This window comes from Lepidochelys kempii, chromosome 6 (assembly GCF_965140285.1).
Source record: "Lepidochelys kempii isolate rLepKem1 chromosome 6, rLepKem1.hap1, whole genome shotgun sequence".
Taxonomy (NCBI): domain Eukaryota; kingdom Metazoa; phylum Chordata; order Testudines; family Cheloniidae; genus Lepidochelys; species Lepidochelys kempii.
Genome location: NC_136385.1, coordinates 20234479 through 20253081, shown reverse-complemented (window position 1 = coordinate 20253081; position 18603 = coordinate 20234479). Strand labels below are relative to the sequence as shown.

Genomic DNA, 18603 nt, shown 5'->3' with positions numbered 1-18603 from the left:
GCCCGAGCCCCAATGGCACTGTCCTGGAGGAGCAAGCCAGCCCCAACGTGCTCCTTGCGCTGCCCTGGGCGAGGGGCGCTGCATGGCGCAGGGCAGGCCCCGGGAAGGGCTAGTACAGCAGCAGCGCCCAGGTACCCTCCAGCCCCAGAGGCCCACAGCCAGATCCCCCGGCCCTGACAGCCCTGGAGGCGGCAGGAGTGCAGGGCTTGGGCTGGGGAGCTCTCACAGCCCTCGACCAACACTCCTGTCCCCTGGGGGCAGGAAACACCCTGCATGGGCGACTGCCGCGGCTGCCCCCACACACAGGCTCTCGTCGCTGAGGTCGAGTGGGACAATCCCAGCCCTGCCCCTAACCCCCTTCTCAGTGCCCCGTGCTGGGAAGTTCGCCCCACCCTGGGGACGGTGAGAGGGGAAGGCCCCAGCAGGTTTCTCTCTCCGTCCCTTGCGTCGCATCCTGAACCCGAGAGGGGTGCGGCCCAGGGGCCCCTTCCCAGGGCAGGCTTCTCTGGCCCTTGGGGAGGCAGGCGGCCAACTCAGCTGCAGCAAGAGCATCCATTTCGGGTTTCGGATGACCCCGCCCGCGGCAGGCTTCCAGGGAGAGGGGAGCAGCAGGGGCGGCACATCAAAGCCGCCATGGCAGCCACCGCGCTAAGCACATCGCAATCTACAGAGCGGCAGGTGCAGCCCGGGGCTCGAAACACCCCCTCCCCCTTCAGTAACGTCAGGAGCAGCTCACTGTGCTCAGACAACAGCCGGGCTCTTGGCCCCGGAGATTCCAGCCACGTCCAGTTCAACCACCCCCAGCCCCGGGCTCCATCCGATGGGCCGGCCCCCACGACCTTCCAACAGGGCAAGGCCACCTGGAGACCCAACCCCACTGCCACAGCCCCCTCCCTGCTCCCCACCTCGTGTTATCTCCCAGGGCAGGCTGAGCGGTGCCCTACCCCTACTCTGTGCTTCCCAACAGGGCGATGCCAAGCAGGGGCTGCCCCACACCTCCTGCCATGTGCTTGCCAAGAGGGCTCCTCATCGGGACCCCCGGACAGCACAGTGAGCATTCCGACCCAGGGATCCCGTCAGAGATCCCCACACACATCGTCAGGGGGATGGATCCATAGGAACCAACACACACATGCCTACGTGGCTTCCAACAGCACAATCCCCTAAGGACTCCTGTTTTTACTTCCTACCGGGGCCATCCTATGCCCCCCCACTATGGGTTTCCCACCAGAGCTATCCCCCTTCTCTTCACAGGACCCCTGCCTCCCTCAGGGCACCCTCTGTGTCCGGGCAGCATCAATGGGGAGACCCCTTTGCCAGCCCAGCTCCAGGGGCACCAGGAACCCATGCAGGGCGATCCCAAGGTGCATCGGCCCCCTCCCCCAGCACGCACACGGCTACAGCCCCTAGGCGCCTCCAGCCCAGAACTGGAGCCACTAGGAGCTCATTTCCCATTTAACAGAGAGAAGACAGGCCAGCCTGTGATTACCATCTGCTCATCCTCCCGGCTCTCGCTGGAGTCTTCGGCCTTTCTCTGCTGAACCGCTGCCCGGGCCCCGGCCACACGCCTGCCAGCGTCTGTCACCTCACCCAGCCTCTCACCATCTGCAAACAACAAACAGACGCAGCGGGGCACATGAGACTACAGCGCCCTGGCCGGCAAGCCAGCACCCACCCACCGCGGCCCTGGGGAGATGGGAAGGGGACTCTGCCCCCCGGCGCAGTGCCAAGGAGCACCCAGGTCTGAGCTACCAGCACCACCACCTGTGTCTGTCGTGGGCTCAGTCCACAGCCCCGTCCATAGCCAGGGCCAGTCTGTTCCTTCTGCAGCGGCCACCTTCCTCCCAGCACCACAGAAAAGCCCTGGCTGACATTTTCAGACTTGGGTGCTGCACGGAGGACGCCCAAATCAACGACCTGATTCTCAGAGGCACTAGCACCCGGGGGTCCCGCTGGCCGCAGGGGCCCATGGGAGGGTTAACTTTAGGCACCCAAGTTTGAAAAGCAGAGCCTAAATCTCTAGTGGCAACAGAGCTACACCCTGGCTCAGCCCTGACCAGGAAACCCAGTCACTGACGGGGACCCGGGGGGAGAGGAAGACATGCGGTGGTGTGTATCTGGCAGGCACCAGGATGCCGGGTGGGACACTCTCCCAAACCAGAGCCTAACAGGGCAGGGACCATCCTTCCATTGTGGGTCTATACAGCGCCTTGCACAACAGGGTTCTGGCCCAGGCCTGGGGCACTCCTAGGGGCTCCTGCAATAGAAACAGCTAGATCCCATTTCACCCCCCGTGGTGCTCTGCTCCTTGTACCCCCAGGGGGTAGGGCCTGGCATAGGCGATTGTCAAACAGCTAAGAGAATCCAAGGCTGCCAGTTAGGAGTGGGGGTCTGAAGGAACTGGAGAGTCCTTAGGATAAAAGGGAAGGTCCTCTCATGGATCGGTAACCAGTTAAAAGATAGGAAACAAGGGTAGGAATCGATGGTCAGTTTTCAGAATGGAGAGAGGTAAATAGTGGTGTCCCCCAGGGGTCTGTCCTGGGACCAGGACACCGAATGATCTGGAAAAGGGGGTAAGCAACGAGGTGGCAAAATGTGCAGCTGATACAAATGACTCAAGATAGTGAAGTCCAAAGCAGACTGCAGAGAGTTACAAAGGGATCTCACTAAACTGGGTGACTGGGCAACAACATGGCAGATGAAATTCAGTGTTGAGCAATGTGAAGTAATGGAAAACATACTCCCCACTCTACACCAACTGATCGGATCTACCTTAGCTGTGGATCTCTCCTCACGGGGAAGCTGTTCCAGACCCCTCAGCATTTCTGTTGCCCTTCTCTATACCTTGAACAATTCCAGTATACCTCTTTGGAGCTGAGGAGACCAGAACCGCACGCAGGAGAGTTACGCAGCTCACGCCCTCTCTGAGCACCCAGGAGCACCAGTAAGAACGCTGCACAGTGGGACCCTGCACCAGGATCTATTGCCACAGCCAGTGGTGCCCCTTCACCATCCACCAGCAGCCTCCCGAGACACTCTCCCCCGCCCGCTCGGCAAGATGCACCGGCACCAGAGACGCCCCCCAGCACCCATCCACCCCAGCTCCCCTGTGTGACTGGCTGATAAAATCAAATGACACGTACCTGGGTGCCCAGAGGGAGCCCATGAGGGGGCACTAGCTAGAACCAGAGGCAGCTGAGGGAAGTGCTAGGACACGCTCAGGGCTGCTTCATCCATGACCTGCAGCTTCACCTGGGTGCTCAACTCAGCTCTGCCCATGAACCCCAGTGCTGACATGCAGCCCCCTGGTATCCCAGCCCCGGGCCCCACCCAGCTCTGCCCATGAACCCCAGTGCTGACCTGCAGGCCCCCCACCCCCCGGTTATCCCAGCCCCGGGCCCCACCCAGCTCTGCCCATGAACCCCAGTGCTGACCTGCAGTGCCCCCACCATCAGCTATCCCAGCCCCGGACCCCACCCAGCTCTGCCCATGCACCCCAGCTGTAGCCTGCTCCCTCCCCACCACACAGCTTTGCCAGTGGCCCCCAAAGTGCCCCCAGGCTCCCCTGCTATTTCAGTGGTGGCCTCTCCTGAACGCAAGCTGCCAATTAAGTTAAATGGGACCAGGACACACGTCAGGCAGGGCCAGGCCAGGACGTGGTCTTGGGGCCCTGGGAACTTTTGCCAAGTTCTGAGATTATTTTTGGTGCACAGCTGCTGCGTCCCGGCTGCTCTCTGCAGATGAGGTCTGAGCTCAGTGGCCACCACAAATGCCTCCTCAGACCACCAGCCGTGCTTGGGCCACCAGCTTAACCCAGCTGCCTTGGGCTCTCTCAGCCTTTGGGCTGGGCACACGGGGGGACACCAAGAGAAGCAGAATCTGGGACAGGTGGCAATACCCAGGCCCCACTGAATAGCTTTCAATGCCCCGCCCAGAGCAGCTGCTGTCACCTGCTGGCCCTGCCACAGCCTTGGAGGGGGAGCCCCCGGCACCTGGGACATCCTGCCTCACAGCAGACACTGCTGGGGGAGTATCAGGGCCAGGTGATGGCACAGAGCATGCAGCCAGGGCAGGGCTAGAGCAGCTGACGGAGAGAGGGGGCCTCCCCAGAGCCCAGGCAGTGTGGGGCAGAGGGCATGTGTCTCTGGGGGCTGAGCACTCGCCTGGAGAGGGGCTGCAGGGGAAGGGGTTGCCCTGGTCCCGGGAGGCATGTGCCATGCAGACAGAGGGGCTGGCCCTGGCACTGGGGGGGAGGAGGCAGGGGAGCAGAGGGCACTGCTCTTTGGCCAGGGCTCCTTCACCACATCTGTGCCGAGCGGCTTGCAGCGGCTCATCAGTGTCAGCTTTAATTACACCTAAGGTAGCCCAGCCTGCAGCCCTGACGTAAGAGCAGGGATGAGCTGCAGGCTCCTGGCTCCATGGCTGAGCATCCAGCCCCAGAGATGGGGCAGCGGGGCCCCCGTGCACCCAGCTGGCCAGCTGCTGCCTGCCCCACAGCACTGCAGCACAGAGGGGGGAGCACTTCTTCTAACACTCCTGTTTCTCCCCCAGCTGTCCCCAGCAAGGCACACAGTGGATTCCCCAGCCCCGACGGCCCCTGGGTTCGCAGCATCCATCACCCCCCACGCCCACAGCCAGATCCCCCGGCCCCGACAGCCCTGGGGGCGGCAGGAGTGCAGGGCTTGGGCTGGGGTGCTCTCACAGCCCTCGACCAACACTCCTGTCCCCTGGGGGCAGGAAACACCCTGCATGGGCGACTGCCGCGGCTGCCCCCACACATGGGCTCTTGTCGCTGAGGTCGAGTGGGACAATCCCAGCCCTGCCCTTAACCCCCTTCTCAGTGCCCCGTGCTGGGAAGTTTGCCCCACCCTGGGGACGGTGAGAGGGGAAGGCCCCAGAAGGTTTCTCTCTCTGTCCCTTGCGTCGCATCCTGAACCCGAGAGGGGTGCGGCCCAGGGGCCCCTTCCCAGGGCAGGCTTCTCTGGCCCTTGGGGAGGCAGGCGGCCAACTCAGCTGCAGCAAGAGCATCCATTTCGGGTTTCGGATGACCCCGCCCGCGGCAGGCTTCCAGGGAGAGGGGAGCAGCAGGGGCGGCACATCAAAGCCGCCATGGCAGCCACCGCGCTAAGCACATCGCAATCTACAGAGCGGCAGGTGCAGCCCGGGGCTCGAAACACCCCCTCCCCCTTCAGTAACGAGCCAAACAAAGAGGAAACCAGCTTGGGGCTAGAGGGGACTGGGCCTGTGGGATCCCACGGGGCTCCGGTCCTTTCTGATCCACTTCCTTCCCATCCAGAGGGGGCCTCCTAAAATGGCTCCCATGCCCAGCGTCAAGACAGGGCCCCAAACTCCATCCAGGGCCACACCTCGGGCACCCGCCCTGACCCTTAACCCCAACAGGAGCAGCCCGTGGAGGCAATGCTTGCTTTCCCAGCATGCCACGCTCCACTGGGACGCCAAGCGATCTGCTGCAGGAGGCTGAGCATGGCTGGGCAGGGCCTGTGGTCTCCATGGGTCCCAGATCTGCAATAGCGATGGGACTGAACCAGAACCCTGGATCCTATGGGGACGTTTGGATCTGATGCAGACAGGGCTCAGGCCCCTCCCTGGTCCGTGGGGCTCTCTGGGCAGCACTCGCTAGGCAACATGAGTAGCACTGAGGAGGGGGGGCAGTCACCCCAGCCAGGGTCTGGAGAGCGTTTCTCAGCCTGCTGGGGGAGGTTTGGCCACAGCAGCTGGCCCAGCTCTGTAATTGCATATTGGCAGGAGAGAGCTGTCCTGCAGGAGCCGAGTCTTTTTGCCGGAGAGCCCCCATCATTCAAGCTCACATTTACCACACTTGAAGGAGGGAAGGACTCAATCAATTGCTCCTGGGAGGAGGACTCTGCAAACACAGCTCTCACTCAGGCTAAGTGGCCTGGAAAGGGCTGCCCGCTCCGGGCATCAATCCTGGTCCCAACCCCGGCCTCGGAGACGCTGGGAGAACAGTAGAGACTCTCTCTGAGCTGGGGATCCATGGGGGGCTGCCACCCAGGCCCCATTCACACCCAAAAACCAGACAAGCCCCCAAACTCTCTCTGAAGCGTCAAGACTCAGGCTTCACACAGGAAAGCACAAGCTGCCCCCCGTGTCTCCTCTCACTAGCCCAGGTGGGCCTGGAGCTCCATCCCACTAGAAAGGGAGGACCCCTGTCCGGATGTGTGTCTAGCGGTCAGACCACGGGCAGGACTCTGGGGTTCCAGGCCCAACTCTGCCACTGGTTCCGCTTGAGTGGCAAAACAACCCTGGACGCTGGTTGGAGTGGAGAGCTTCGAAGCAGGCTCTCAAAGGAGCCCAGAGCCAGGTGTCCAGTTCCCAAGGCATCCCTGACAGCAGAGCTCTCAACCTGCTCCCTGGCAGCGTGGCATAATAATGATTTCCAAGGTAAAAATTTCCCTCCAGAGTTTTTTTTTTAATACTGATCCTTCTGCTCTGCTGAGCAAAGGGAGGTTTATACAAGTCTCTACTTACAGTATTAAAATAATCGGCTTCCCAAGAATAACATGGCAGGGATTTTGAAAATGGATTAGCTGTTCACTAATGCACCCTCTACCCCTCAGACCTGTGTAACTGACACCTCCGAGCCTTTCCAGTGAACGGGAAGATCTGGAACCTAACCAGGGTTGCTAGGAGGGGGAAGTGAGGGATCACGCCGGGCAGAAGGCAGGGGAGTGAGGAGTTTGTTTTCACATAGCAGAGTGGGCAGAGCCAATTGTGGAGCTGCCTGGGTGTTTTTGCGTAGAGGAACCATATGAGGCGGGTGCTTAGAACCCGTGATCGCCAGCATAAAGCTGCGTTCGATGCTCTGCTCCATGAATGCGCCTGACGGGGAGAGAACTAAATGGCCATAAACTAGAGAGAGAGAGAGGCAGGTCATGGGAAACAAGCAGGAGGCACCATGCTCCCACACGTCACTTTCTCGCTCAGAGGTTCAGCTCCCCGGCCACCCTCAGAGGCACACTGGCAGGCTCTACCGGCTGCAGCTAGACCTCACTGCTTTCCACACCCCTTGCCCCTGCGGAGGGCGCTGGACCCTCTAGCCCTTCTTTTAAGTTATTAATATAAGTGCCAACCCAGCGCCCCTCAAGGCCCCGTTTCCCGCTCTCCTGCACCTCTCTCAGCCCCTCAGCTGCCCCAGCGAGCAGAATGCCGCCACTTGCCCCGAAACAAAGGGTGACACTGGGCGCCCGGGAACGAGGGATCAAGCCCAACCGGTGTCACGGACGGCGTAGCTAGGCCTTGCAGAGCCTTTAGCACTGGGGAGGATGCCCTCGAGGATCTTGCCTGGCAAAGGTTGGAGAAGCGCAGCTGAATGGGGTTGACCCTCGCTGGGGGTCCAGTTCAAGGGCCGGGCAGAGGTTCAGGCAGGCTCGTATCCTGGCAGCACTGGTCCTGGCAGGCCTGCTCTGCTCTGGGAGAGGAGTGACAGGGGGGATGGATGGGCAGGGACTCCTTGGCTGCTGTAGGTTCCTAGCCCCCACCCCTGCACTCCTGAGAGAGAGAGACACACACACAAGCGCAGCCTTGCTGCGACACAAGCTGAGGTGCCCAGAGCAGGGTGTAGGCACTGCTCCAGCATTCCACCTCCAGGGTTAGCCGAGCATCAGTTTTGTGGGTGAGAGAGAGTCTGGGTGGCAGGATCTCCTTCTGCATTGCATAGCATGGAGCAGAACAAGCCTGGCTTCCCCACATCTATGCCGGGCCCCCCGCGAGCATACCTACACTGCAAAGACTTGTGGTGCTGAGTCTCAGAGCCTGGGTCAACTGACTCGTGCTACAGGGCTAAAAACAGCAGTGTAGATATGGGGCTCGGGCTGGAGCCTGGGCTCTGAAATCCCACCGGGGGAAGGGTCTCCGAGCCCAAGCAGGGACGCCCACATTGCTATTTTTAGCTCCGTAGCACCAGCCCCGCAAGCCCGAGTCAGCTGACCCGGGCTCTGAGACTTGCTGCCGCGTGACGATGGAGTCTCCTGTCGAGTTCGACGGATGAGCTACAGTCACTTATTGCGGGTCCTGAGATGAGACCGAAGACCAATTTCGGACCTGCAGCCCCAGTCTGCAAGTGCCACAGACAAAAAGAATGGTCAGCGAATAGGCACCTCGCACATCTTTCCTTGACTGCAGCAACGCACCAGTTCTTGAAGCCTTTCAGTCCAAGGTGGCAGAGTGGCTGCCATCGGGTCTCGGCGAGGCTGAGGGCTCCCAGGTGTTGAAGCCAATGCTGTAAGGCTGGAGGTTGGCCTTGAAAGTGTCTTTGTAATGGTTTCTTGTTCTATTCTGCGATGCTCCATAAAAGATGGCCTTCGGCATTCTGCCATCACACATACAACCCACAGGAGCGCATGTCTCAGCTGGGCGCTCGCCATAAAAGCTTCTATGCCGGCGATGTGACAGCACTCAAGAACCTCAGTGTTTGGAACCAAAACTTGCCATTCAATTCCCATTATCCGCCGCAGACATCATAGGTGGAATTGGGCCACGCATTCCGCGTGACGTTGATAGCATCGCAGCCAGAGAGGAGTGCGGTGACAACCACGGTGTGGTAAACATCTATTTTTTTGCAGTCTGACACAATGTTCCTTCCAGAGACAACCCAGATGTATTCCAAAGGCACCGACGGCTGCCCCAGTGAGCTTCAAAATGTTGCCAGCAATCCCTGCATTTTATGAAACGACACTGCCTCGGCAGCACAACTGGTCAATTACCTCGAGTGGTAGCTCGTCGATGGACACAACTGGAGGAGTTGCAGTACTTCCAGGTCAAGGCCGGACCATGGCTTCTGTCTTCTGCAGGCTGAACAGTTTGCTGCATGCACAAAGCAGTCAAGAAGCAAAAATGTCCCTGAGGTCATTGGCCAGTACAGCACAATCAGCAGCAAGCAGTAATTCCTGAATAATTATCTTCATAACCTTTGTCTTCACACGCAGGCAATGCAGATTCAAGTCACCTCCACTCATACGGTACTGCATATAAATGCCACAATCAATGTCTCTGAATGCATGTATTAGAAAAGCTGCAAACACAATACTAAATAATGTCCGTGCAAGAACACAGCCTTGTTTTCCTCCATTGGTGACAACAAAGGGAGCTGAGAAGCAGACTGGGTGAAGGACAAGAACCTGCATGGACAGATTTAATAATGTTGACAAACTCACTGGGGCAACCGAACTTGGGAGGACAGTCCACAGGCTATCTCGAGTTACACAATCAAAGGCCTTAGTAAGAGCGACAAAAACAACATACAGCTCTTGATTCTGCTCATGACATTTCCCCTGAATTTGGAGGAGTGCGAAGATCATGCCTGAAGTACCGCACCCAGCACAGAAGCCACACTGGCTTTTAGGCAGCATCTTCTCCATGAGTTGATCAATTAACATGACTACGGCGAGTATCTTTCCTGCTTTGGCAAGGAGTGAGAGGCCATGATGGCTACTGCAAGAAGCATGATTGCCTTTCCTTTTGTCCAAGTGAACAGTGTTTGTTCCTGGGGCACAGCCTCCAGGCCCCAAACCTTAAGTAGAGGCCAGTGAAGTCCCTGATTAGCTTGTGGCCCCCACATTTGAAGATCTCCCCAGGAACACCCTCTGGACCTGTTGCTTTGCCGTTTGGCATTTGCTTGACAGCTGTACATATTTCAGAGATGTTCGGCAGGATTGAGAGTTGGCCTGGGATTAGAAGTTGCTCCAGATCACCAGGAGCTGATGCTGAGGTGGTGGTCAGTGACCACTTTTAAACCTTGTTGAAGTGCTCAGCCCATCTTTTCAGAATTTGCCCACGACTGGTCAGTTGCAGTGATGCATCTGCACTCTAGACAGGGCTGGTACCACTAGATAGTGGGCCACACAGAGTCTTCAGCTCAGCAAAAACCTGATTAGAGACTTTTTGGTCTGCTGCTTATGGAAGCATTTTCCACCAGCTCCCCTTCCCATGGCGAAGCTTAGCTAACACACTGCACTCCGTATGGTAATAAGCCATCTTTTTAAGAGATGAGTTTTTATTGTTTATCTAACAATGTGCGAAGAGGAGGCATGGAGGTCAGCAGTTGCTTTATCTCATCCGATCAGTTCTGATTAGATCCTCTTCACAAAGCGGAGGACGTCTTTAGACACACTGAACACTATTTCCTTAAAAGACGACCAGGCAGAGTCAGTGTTTATTGTATCTGACTGAAAAAGTGCGTCAAGAACTTCATCAACTTTTTTAACAAGCCCTGCACGCTCAAGCTTGGCTACTGGAGATTGAGGATACCAGCACTGTTTTAATTGGAAGCTCAGTGTCATTTTACATCTCACAAGTTGACGATCAGACCACACGGACACTCCCGGCATTGCATGGGTGGTCCTGACGGGGGCGTTGATGTGCAAAGACAGTCAGTTAAATGCCAATGACCAGAGCAGGCATGCATCCATGTTGCCTGGTGCTCTGTTGTTGTTTTGTGCTTTGTTGCAGTGTAGACGTACCCTATATGACCAACACCACACTCTGGCCAGTCCTCGTTTCCTAGCCTGCTCGGCAGTCACAAGAAGGAGCAAGAAGGCAGCCTATCCTGGGCGAGGCCCCCTGCTGTCTGATGTGTGCACTGCACCCACTCACACTGTGGGATCAGAAGACTCCCAGACAGTAATACTGAGCACCAGCCTGGTGGCACTTGCCAGGTTCAAAGCATTGTACAAACGCCAGTGGATCCTTGGGAGGAAGGCAGCCTCCCCCACCTCACAGATGGAGAAGCAGACCCAGGAAGGGTGAAGTGATGGGTCCCAGCCACACAGCAAGGCAGGCTCAATGTTGGGATTAGACTTCGCCACTTGCTGGCTCCCAGCTTGAACTCAGACCGCCAGGGCCCACACAGCCTCTCAGTGGTGATGCCAACACCTTGGCGCAATTCGCTTCCCTCTTCCCATACGGTTGCTGTGTGCTTGTCTTTTGCAAGCCTGATGCAACACACATTTCCCCTCGTAGAAAGCTCCCCCACCTCTCCCCCTGCCACTGCCTGCCCCAGTAGGAGCCTCCCAAGTCTGTTTGAAGAGAGATTCTCTTTCTTCTCCCCTAGCAAACACAGCTGCAGCCGGTGCTGTGATTCTGTTGCGGCGGGGGAGATGTGCTGGTGTCCTTGGCGATCGTTCCTTGGCAGGGAAGGAGGGTGGGAGAGAGATCCCCCATGTCAGCTTCTCTTCCCATCTCTTCCCACCAAGATACCACCCCGAGGAGATGCTGCGGGAGCCCGGGCCTGCTCTGGATCTCTGACTCAGAGTGTGCTAGCCCCATTGGACCATCTCCCCACACAGAACTCCATGCCGCAACCCAACCCCCCAGCCTCAAGGGAGACGGCTTCATGTGAACATAACTGAAAACCCCAGGCCCTTCCCAATGGCAGGGGAGGAGGCACATGGCCTCTCCCCCTGAGATCATGAATGGCTGAACCAGAGCCTCGGTGAGCACCCAGGTACCACATGCAGCCATAGCAATCTAGGATACGGTGTTTTCATGGCACGTCAACAGCACTTGAAACGTGACCCCTCCCCAAACATCAGATCCCGGCGGCTCCCAGCTGCCACCGGCTACCAATAAGGAAATCAAGAGAGGACAGACCATGCTTGGCAGCCATACTGAGATCGCTGGGCTTTGTTGCTGGCACAGCCAAAGTCAGGAGGCAGGCGCTCGGAGGGGCTGGTTGGGGGTGAAGGGACAGATGCTGCCCCATGCTGGTGTTTGCTGGCCCCTCAGAGGCACCAAGCCCCCCCCCCCCCCCCCGGCTCATTCCAAAGCTTCCCTGCTGTTCTCAGCAGCCCCTGCCTCCCCCGCCCCGCTCCCCAGTGCACGGCCCTGCTCCCATTAGTATTCCAGAGGCAGCGCAGCCCCTTGTGTCTCCTAGGAGATGGAAGAAGAAATACCATCCACACCACATCTCAGGAACAGGAAATTAACTTCTGAAGTCCCCTTATCCTGCTCGCTGTCATTAGCCAGCCCTGACAATCCCATTCCTTTTCTCTTGCTTGGCACCTCTCCCCACTCCCCTCCAGCTCACCGCCCAGCCGCTCCCCCTTCCTTTTACATCGAGGCCGCGCGTCCTTTCACTCGGCAGGGCGGGTGAGGGACGATCAATGGACCCACAGAGCCAGGGGGGAGGCACGAGGGGCACAGTGCACAGGCAGCCATTCAGAGCTGTCTGGCACTAGCTGCCCTTCAGAGGGAAGCCCAGAGAGCACAATGAGCCTTCTCAACTGGAGCCGTTAGCCAGGCAGTCCCAGAGTCCCCTCCTTCCTTTCATCGGCGCCGTAATGCCCACGCTCCGCTCCCCACGCGGCACTGACGTTCCTCTGCACCCCTGACTTCCGTCCAGAGAGGAATTAGCCACGGGCCAGGGGTGCTGCTGGCTCAGTGCTCAGCTAAAGGGTCCCCGGAGCGGAGGATGCTCTTGCAGTCCCTGGGGATGGGGATAGCCCGCGGAAGGCCAGTTTGCACTAAGCCCAGTTCCAGAGGCAGTGGGAACAATCACGGTGGGTTAGTGCCAAAGCCACAGGCTCGCCGCTGCCCAGACGGCCTGCGAGCCATTAGGTCGCTGCTCAGCTCCCAGCCCTGGGGCAGTCTGGTTTCTCTCAGTGTCAGTTTTATTAATTAATAATGGCGCCTAAAGCCCGTGAGTCCTGTTCAGGAAGTTTAACAGGGCATGTGACATTCCTAAGGGTAGGAGGACTTGTGGCACCTTAGAGACTAACCAATTTATTTGAGCATGAGCTTTCGTGAGCTACAGCTCAAGGTGTCTCTAAGGTGCCACAAGTACTCTTTTTCTTTTTGCGAATACAGACTAACACGGCTGTTACTCTGAAACCTCTCCTTACAATGTGTATGATAATCAAGCTGGGCCATTTCCAGCACAAATCCAGGTTCTCTCTCTCCCCCCCCCCACACACAAACCCACTCTCCTGTTGGTAATAGCTTATCTAAAGTGACCACTCTCTTTACAATGTGTATGGTAATCAAGGTGGGCCATTTCCAGCACAAATCCAGGGTTTAACAAGAATGTCTGGGGGGGGGGGGGGGCGGGGTAGGAAAAAACAAGGGGAAATAGGTTACTTTAGATAAGCTATTACCAACATGAGAGTGGGTTTGTGTGGGGGGCGAGGGGGAGGGAGAGAAAACCTGGATTTGTGCTGGAAATGGCCCAACTTGATTATCATACACATTGTAAGGAGAGTGATCACTTTAGATAAGCTATTACCAGCAGGAGAGTGGGGTGGGAGGAGGTATTTTTTCATGCTTTGTGTGTATAAAAAGATCTTCTACACTTTCCACAGTATGCATCCGATGAAGTGAGCTGTAGCTCATGAAAGCTTATGCTCAAATAAACTGGTTAGTCTCTAAGATGTCACAAGTACTCCTTTTCTTTTTGCGAATACAGACTAACACGGCTGTTACTCCGATTCCTAAGTGTAATTCCCTTAGCTGAACACAGCGAGGGACAAGGGCTCATCTGCCCAGGACACACCTGGGACACTGTCTGTGAATGCAGATACCTGGCTGGAGAGAGATCAAGTGCTCTCTGCACGCACAGGCCCAGGGTCCCACTCATGCAACGGCATGCCAGCGCCTCTTGGCACATGCAGCTCTAGCCTGCAATTACTTCCAAGGCAGCTAGCTACTCTCCTCCAAGCAAACCCAGGGTGGGGCAAAGAGGCCAAGTTAGGCTAGCTCCTGAGCTCTCTCCTGGATCTCACACACACAGAGCTGTTTTCCTGTCCTGTTAACATCCATCATCCCTGGTTTCAGGCAGGGGAAATGAGGCACAGAGGCTGAGTGACTTGCCCAAGGTCCGGAGGAGAATCAGTGCCAGAGGGGGAATTAGAACTCAGGAGTTCCTGCCTCCCGGGTCCTGGTGACACCACCCTGCCTCCAACACGGAGAGGGCATTGGAGCTGTGCTTTCCTGGGTGGGCTTTTTCTGTGCCAGGCTACCATTTAGCCAGGGGTGAAAGTAAAATTGAAAACTTACTGGTACAGGGGCTGGCTACACGTGCCCCCCTCCTACTCCACCCTGCCAGAAGGGGCGGGGCCTCGGGTGGAAGGAGCAGGGCTGGGGGAGGGGTCAGCAGCGGCTGGAGCCCCGGGCCCTTTTAAATCGCCGGCCCCGGGGCAGCTGCTCCTTTTGCCCCCACCCCTCATTGTCAACGGGGGTGGAGGGGGGGCAGCGACAATAAAGCGCTGCAAGGGAAGTGCTTTAAGCAGGGTCCTTTGCCACGGCAGCGCTTTAACGTCATTGCCCTTTTTGTGCTCCCCCGGTGGCACCCCTGCCACCAGGGACCCGGCAGAGCCGCCGACGGGGGTGTGTGTGCAAAAGCGGCAGCGACTTTAAAGTAAGGCGGAAGGGGCCGGTACTGCCAGCCACTTGTTACCGGTACGCCGTACCGGCCCGTAACGCCTTACTTTCTCCCCTGCGTTTAGCCCAGCAGAGGAGAGAGCATTCGCTCTCTCTCAGCAGGGCTGCTTGAGTCTCAAGGACAGAGCCAGTTCCCCTGAGGCCGGGCGGGCCTGCTGCTCCATGGCAGTCACTGTCTTGCCCGTGCAGCTCCCCGGGACTCCCGGGCACGCGGCAGCCCTGCCGCCGTGTCCCAGCGACTGGCGGCTCCAGCGGCTCCTTTCCCCAGGTTAGGCACCGCCACTAATGTAATGAAGCAGGCAGGGAGCGCCTGAGGGAGAAACAAACCTGTCTCTGACCCAGGGCCCCAGCTGGATTTTCCAGCTCAGCCACCATTAGAAACGTTAACTATGGCTCATAGAGCTGTGCAGCCTACCTGCCTGCCTCCCAGGCAGGGCAGTGGTGGGGGTGAACCAGACCTCACCCCGACCGATAGCCCCTGATCTCCCCACAGCAGAGTGCATGGCAGCACCCCGTGCTCCTCAAAGGCTTCTGAAACATGGGCATACAGTGGGGGATAACTCACATAAGGAAACAATGCACCCCTGCTGAAATGCCCGGGTGCCATGCAGCGGGGCGTGAGATCAAACCCCAAACAGAACAGGACACCCCCATGGCTGCTGCTGACCAGCTGCCCCCTCTGCTTTTCACCTCTGCCAACCCCACTGGGGGCCTGGTTCCCAGCCACGAGCCGGGCACACTGGCCTCCTTCATGTGGGAGCCTGCTGCCCACTCATGGCCATGCAACCTGCCCTGTCTGTCTTGGCTGGGCCTCACCAATGGCTAAGCACCGCCGCCATAGTTGCAGACCCCCTGGCCTTCCCCTCGGCCACCCTCGTGGAGCCCACTGGCCGTGTCATGCGGCTGGCTGACTGGTCCCCCCCGCCCACCCACGGCTCACTCTCCTTGGGGGCTCTCGCTACATTGCACGAGTGCTTTTCAGGCAGCCGAGGGGGGAGGGACTGAGTTCTGGAACTCCCAGTTCTGTTTCCTCGCCCATCCCTTTGTCTCCCCCGACATCCCTCTGAAAGAGCAGCATCTTCCCGCCTCCCTCTCCCCTAGAACCCTTCCGCAGAGGCAGGACCTTCTTATGAGCAGCAGCCCCTCGCCCTCTCCCCGACAGGAGCTTCCACCTCCCCACGCGTCACACCCCCGCCCAGCCAGAGCAGTAACGATCTCTTGGGGACCGATTCAAAACTTCTGTGCCCTGGAGCTTTCAGAAAGGAGCCACAGAATTCTTTCATTAATGGAACTGTTCCTTTCCCTCCCCTCCCCTCATCCCCCCCTTTCCCATTTTGCTACTTGAAAACAAAAGGAGGTGGGGGGAGGGGGCCAAAGCAGAAACCAAAATCACGCCTGCTGCTTTCCCTCCAGCCAACTGCATAAGCACCAAGACAAAGCGCTCCCCAGGCGCCTGGTGGGACTTCATCCTCATCAGCACCCGGCGCTGGACACTGGCCATGGTTACACAGCCACGTCCCCTTCCATGCCACGCCTGGGGCTGCAGCACGCTCCACCGATTCACAGATCCCAAGGCCGGAAGGGACCGTTGTGATCATTTAGTCTGACCTCCTGTCCAGCTCAGGCCAGAGAACTTGCCCAGACTTCCCAGGATTGTGAGGGACACAGAACTCGTAAGTTACCTGGGAAAAATCTCATTTCACCAGTTGGAGGCACACAGAAAAAAAATTCAGAGATAGAGGAAAAAAACCCACCTTTGGTGGGAGTGTAAAATCCTTTTGAACGTGGGTCTTAGTCTGCAGGGTTATTCCAGCTGCCTTCTCACGCCTGTAAAGTGTGGGGACTTGGGAGTCGAGAACCTCAAAGGTATTTAGGTGCCTAACTCCCACTGACTTCAAATGGGAGCATCTGAGCTGGAGTGCCCTGAATTTCAAAGCAGGGAGAAACGGGGCTTATGTGGAAGGATCACTTCTCCACCCCGCACAGGAGAGGACACCATCTGTCCAGGGTCAGGCTTAGGGAAGTGGGGAGACACCACCAGACTGACCCCCGTGTCTTGCTGAAGCCCCACAAACTTCCCTCTCCAGCTTGAGCCAGGGTCTCTGGGTCTGGCCCATGCAGGGAGGACGCGGGCAGCATAGAGCAAAGGGCCTTGGGGAGATGGAGTTTGATACCCTAATCCCTGGGCTCCCCCACACAGAATGAGCCCTTCCTGGCTCATTCCCTCTCCCACCGGGAGTGTGGTCCCCACCCCTGGAACCCGCTTCTTGCAGGGCAATGCGCCCCTCCCACCCATGCTGCCCCTGTCCATCAGTAGAAAAGAGAGCTGGCTCCTCGCTCACTGGAACAGAAGGTGCCTTCAGACCCCTTTGGATGCCTGCATCCCCACCCTGCGAAGCACTCAGCTGGAGGCCAAGGGTGGGGAGTGCACCCTTAAGCCATGCCCATGGGAACGGGGTCCCAGGTTGTGGGGTGAATGATGGACAGTCTGGGGATGCTCATCCACTGGCCAAAGAGCTTCACTGAAAGGGTTGGCGTTGGCTCCGTGCCGCCTTGCCCCGCATCCTCCGCAGCTCAGAGCGCGGCTGTTACAAAGCCAGTCGGGCAGGGTTAATGGTGCAGCTCGGCATCTCAATTCACACCTGCTGTGGCATTTCAGTCACACTGAGGCCATGACACTGATCAAATTAAAGGCCCGTCCCTCCAGAATCAGGGAGCCCCCAGAGAGGGGTGCTCAGAGGTGACACCGTTCCGGGAGAGGGCAGAGTGCCACCACCGGAAGGAAAAGCCGCTTACTCTGTGCCACTACCATGATATTTGTTCTTAATCAGTTCAAATATTGGACAGGAAGCCAAGGACAATATTAGCCAAAAAATCAAACACTAATAGACACAGCTGCGACGTGTTAGAACTGAAAATTAACACCCCCTTCTGAGCGCAGGACAGACACCATTGAATAGCCACGGAAAACATGCAGCAGTCTGGGGGAGAAACAACCAGCACCAGAAGGTATCAGCGAAATCCTGACACCCTCCCCAACTCGCCCCAAGTCTAAGCCTCACATGCTCCAGAGAGAAGCCTCCACTCAGCCCACCCGCTCCAGGAGGAGTAGAGAACCGACATCCTGCATACTGCAGCAGGGACAGAACAGTCACACCATTCTGTCTGTCTGCAGCCCTGTCACAGCGCAGGAGACAGACCCCCACAAAGATCGGGAGACTGGCATAATAAAAATCAGATTTTTTAAATATAATAAATCACAGGGTGGGGTAGATCTGCTTTCTAGGGTTGTAATCTTGAGCATTCACCTTGTGAAGCTTTTCTCCACAACCAGGAGGGCTAGAAACTTCATTTAAAGAAATATGAAAAGTAAAAAAGGTGTGAGTCTCACATAATCCCCTGACTCCAGGAGCTGGATCTTTAAACACCAAATATCACAAGACTCATGATAATATCACGAGAGTGGGCAACACTACAGCTTGCTGAAGGACTTTGTGCTTTCAGAAACACCCTCCATTTCCACAGTGGGACAGTCCCACACTCTCACAGATCTCACTGTTAAGACAAACTGGTGTTAAGCCTACGTTTTCTTTTGCTTGTTTCTGCCCCACGGCTCCTAATCACACCCGCATGGCTCATCCTGGACAGTTCCTCTCTACGCAATTTATAAAAGGACAGGATCCACAACACACAGCAGCATGGGGAGTCCCAGGGCTGGGATAACAGGGGCTGCAGGCGGGATCATGGTGCCTTGGCAGAGCTGGGCCCTGGGATAGCAGAGGGGAGCTGGAGGGAGGATCACGGTGCATTGGCAAAGCTGGCTGGAGAATCAGAAGCATGTGCGTGCGCACACATGTGTGAGACAGCCTGCTCCCGATTCCCTAATCTGCCCTGCCAATCTCGGGCAGCAGGGGCCGGGATGTCCTTGAAGCCAGCAGGATGTTGAAGGAGAAGCCACTGAGCTGGAGGGGAGTCAGCGGGTGAGTGGTTCACGCTGCCTAGGAAGATAATAAATCCCCACCACCACTCCAACCCAGCTCCATTTAACACAGGGCCTCCCTCCAGCACTTGGATGGAGCTGTGCCACTTCCCCCGCGAGCTGCAAGCAAGCTGGAGGACGGGGCCAGGGGTTAATGGAGAGAAGGGAGAACTCATGATGACAAAGTTAACTTGCCGGGTAATTATCTGCGA

At 57.5% G+C, this 18603-nt stretch overlaps 1 protein-coding gene across 4 annotated transcripts in view; it reads right to left on the bottom strand.

The window, feature by feature from the left end:
- Positions 1-18603, bottom strand: part of B4GALNT4 (beta-1,4-N-acetyl-galactosaminyltransferase 4) — a 125316-nt gene that overhangs the window by 56196 nt on the left and 50517 nt on the right. For all 4 annotated transcript variants that reach the window (XR_012159301.2, XM_073347009.2, XM_078853147.1 and 1 more), the window contains exon 2: positions 1490-1605. Coding sequence is in view for 3 of the 4 variants with exons in the window: in XM_073347009.2 (XP_073203110.2) it covers positions 1490-1605 (116 nt within the window). In the remaining variant the exon portion in view is untranslated. The remainder of the gene's footprint in view (positions 1-1489; positions 1606-18603) is intronic.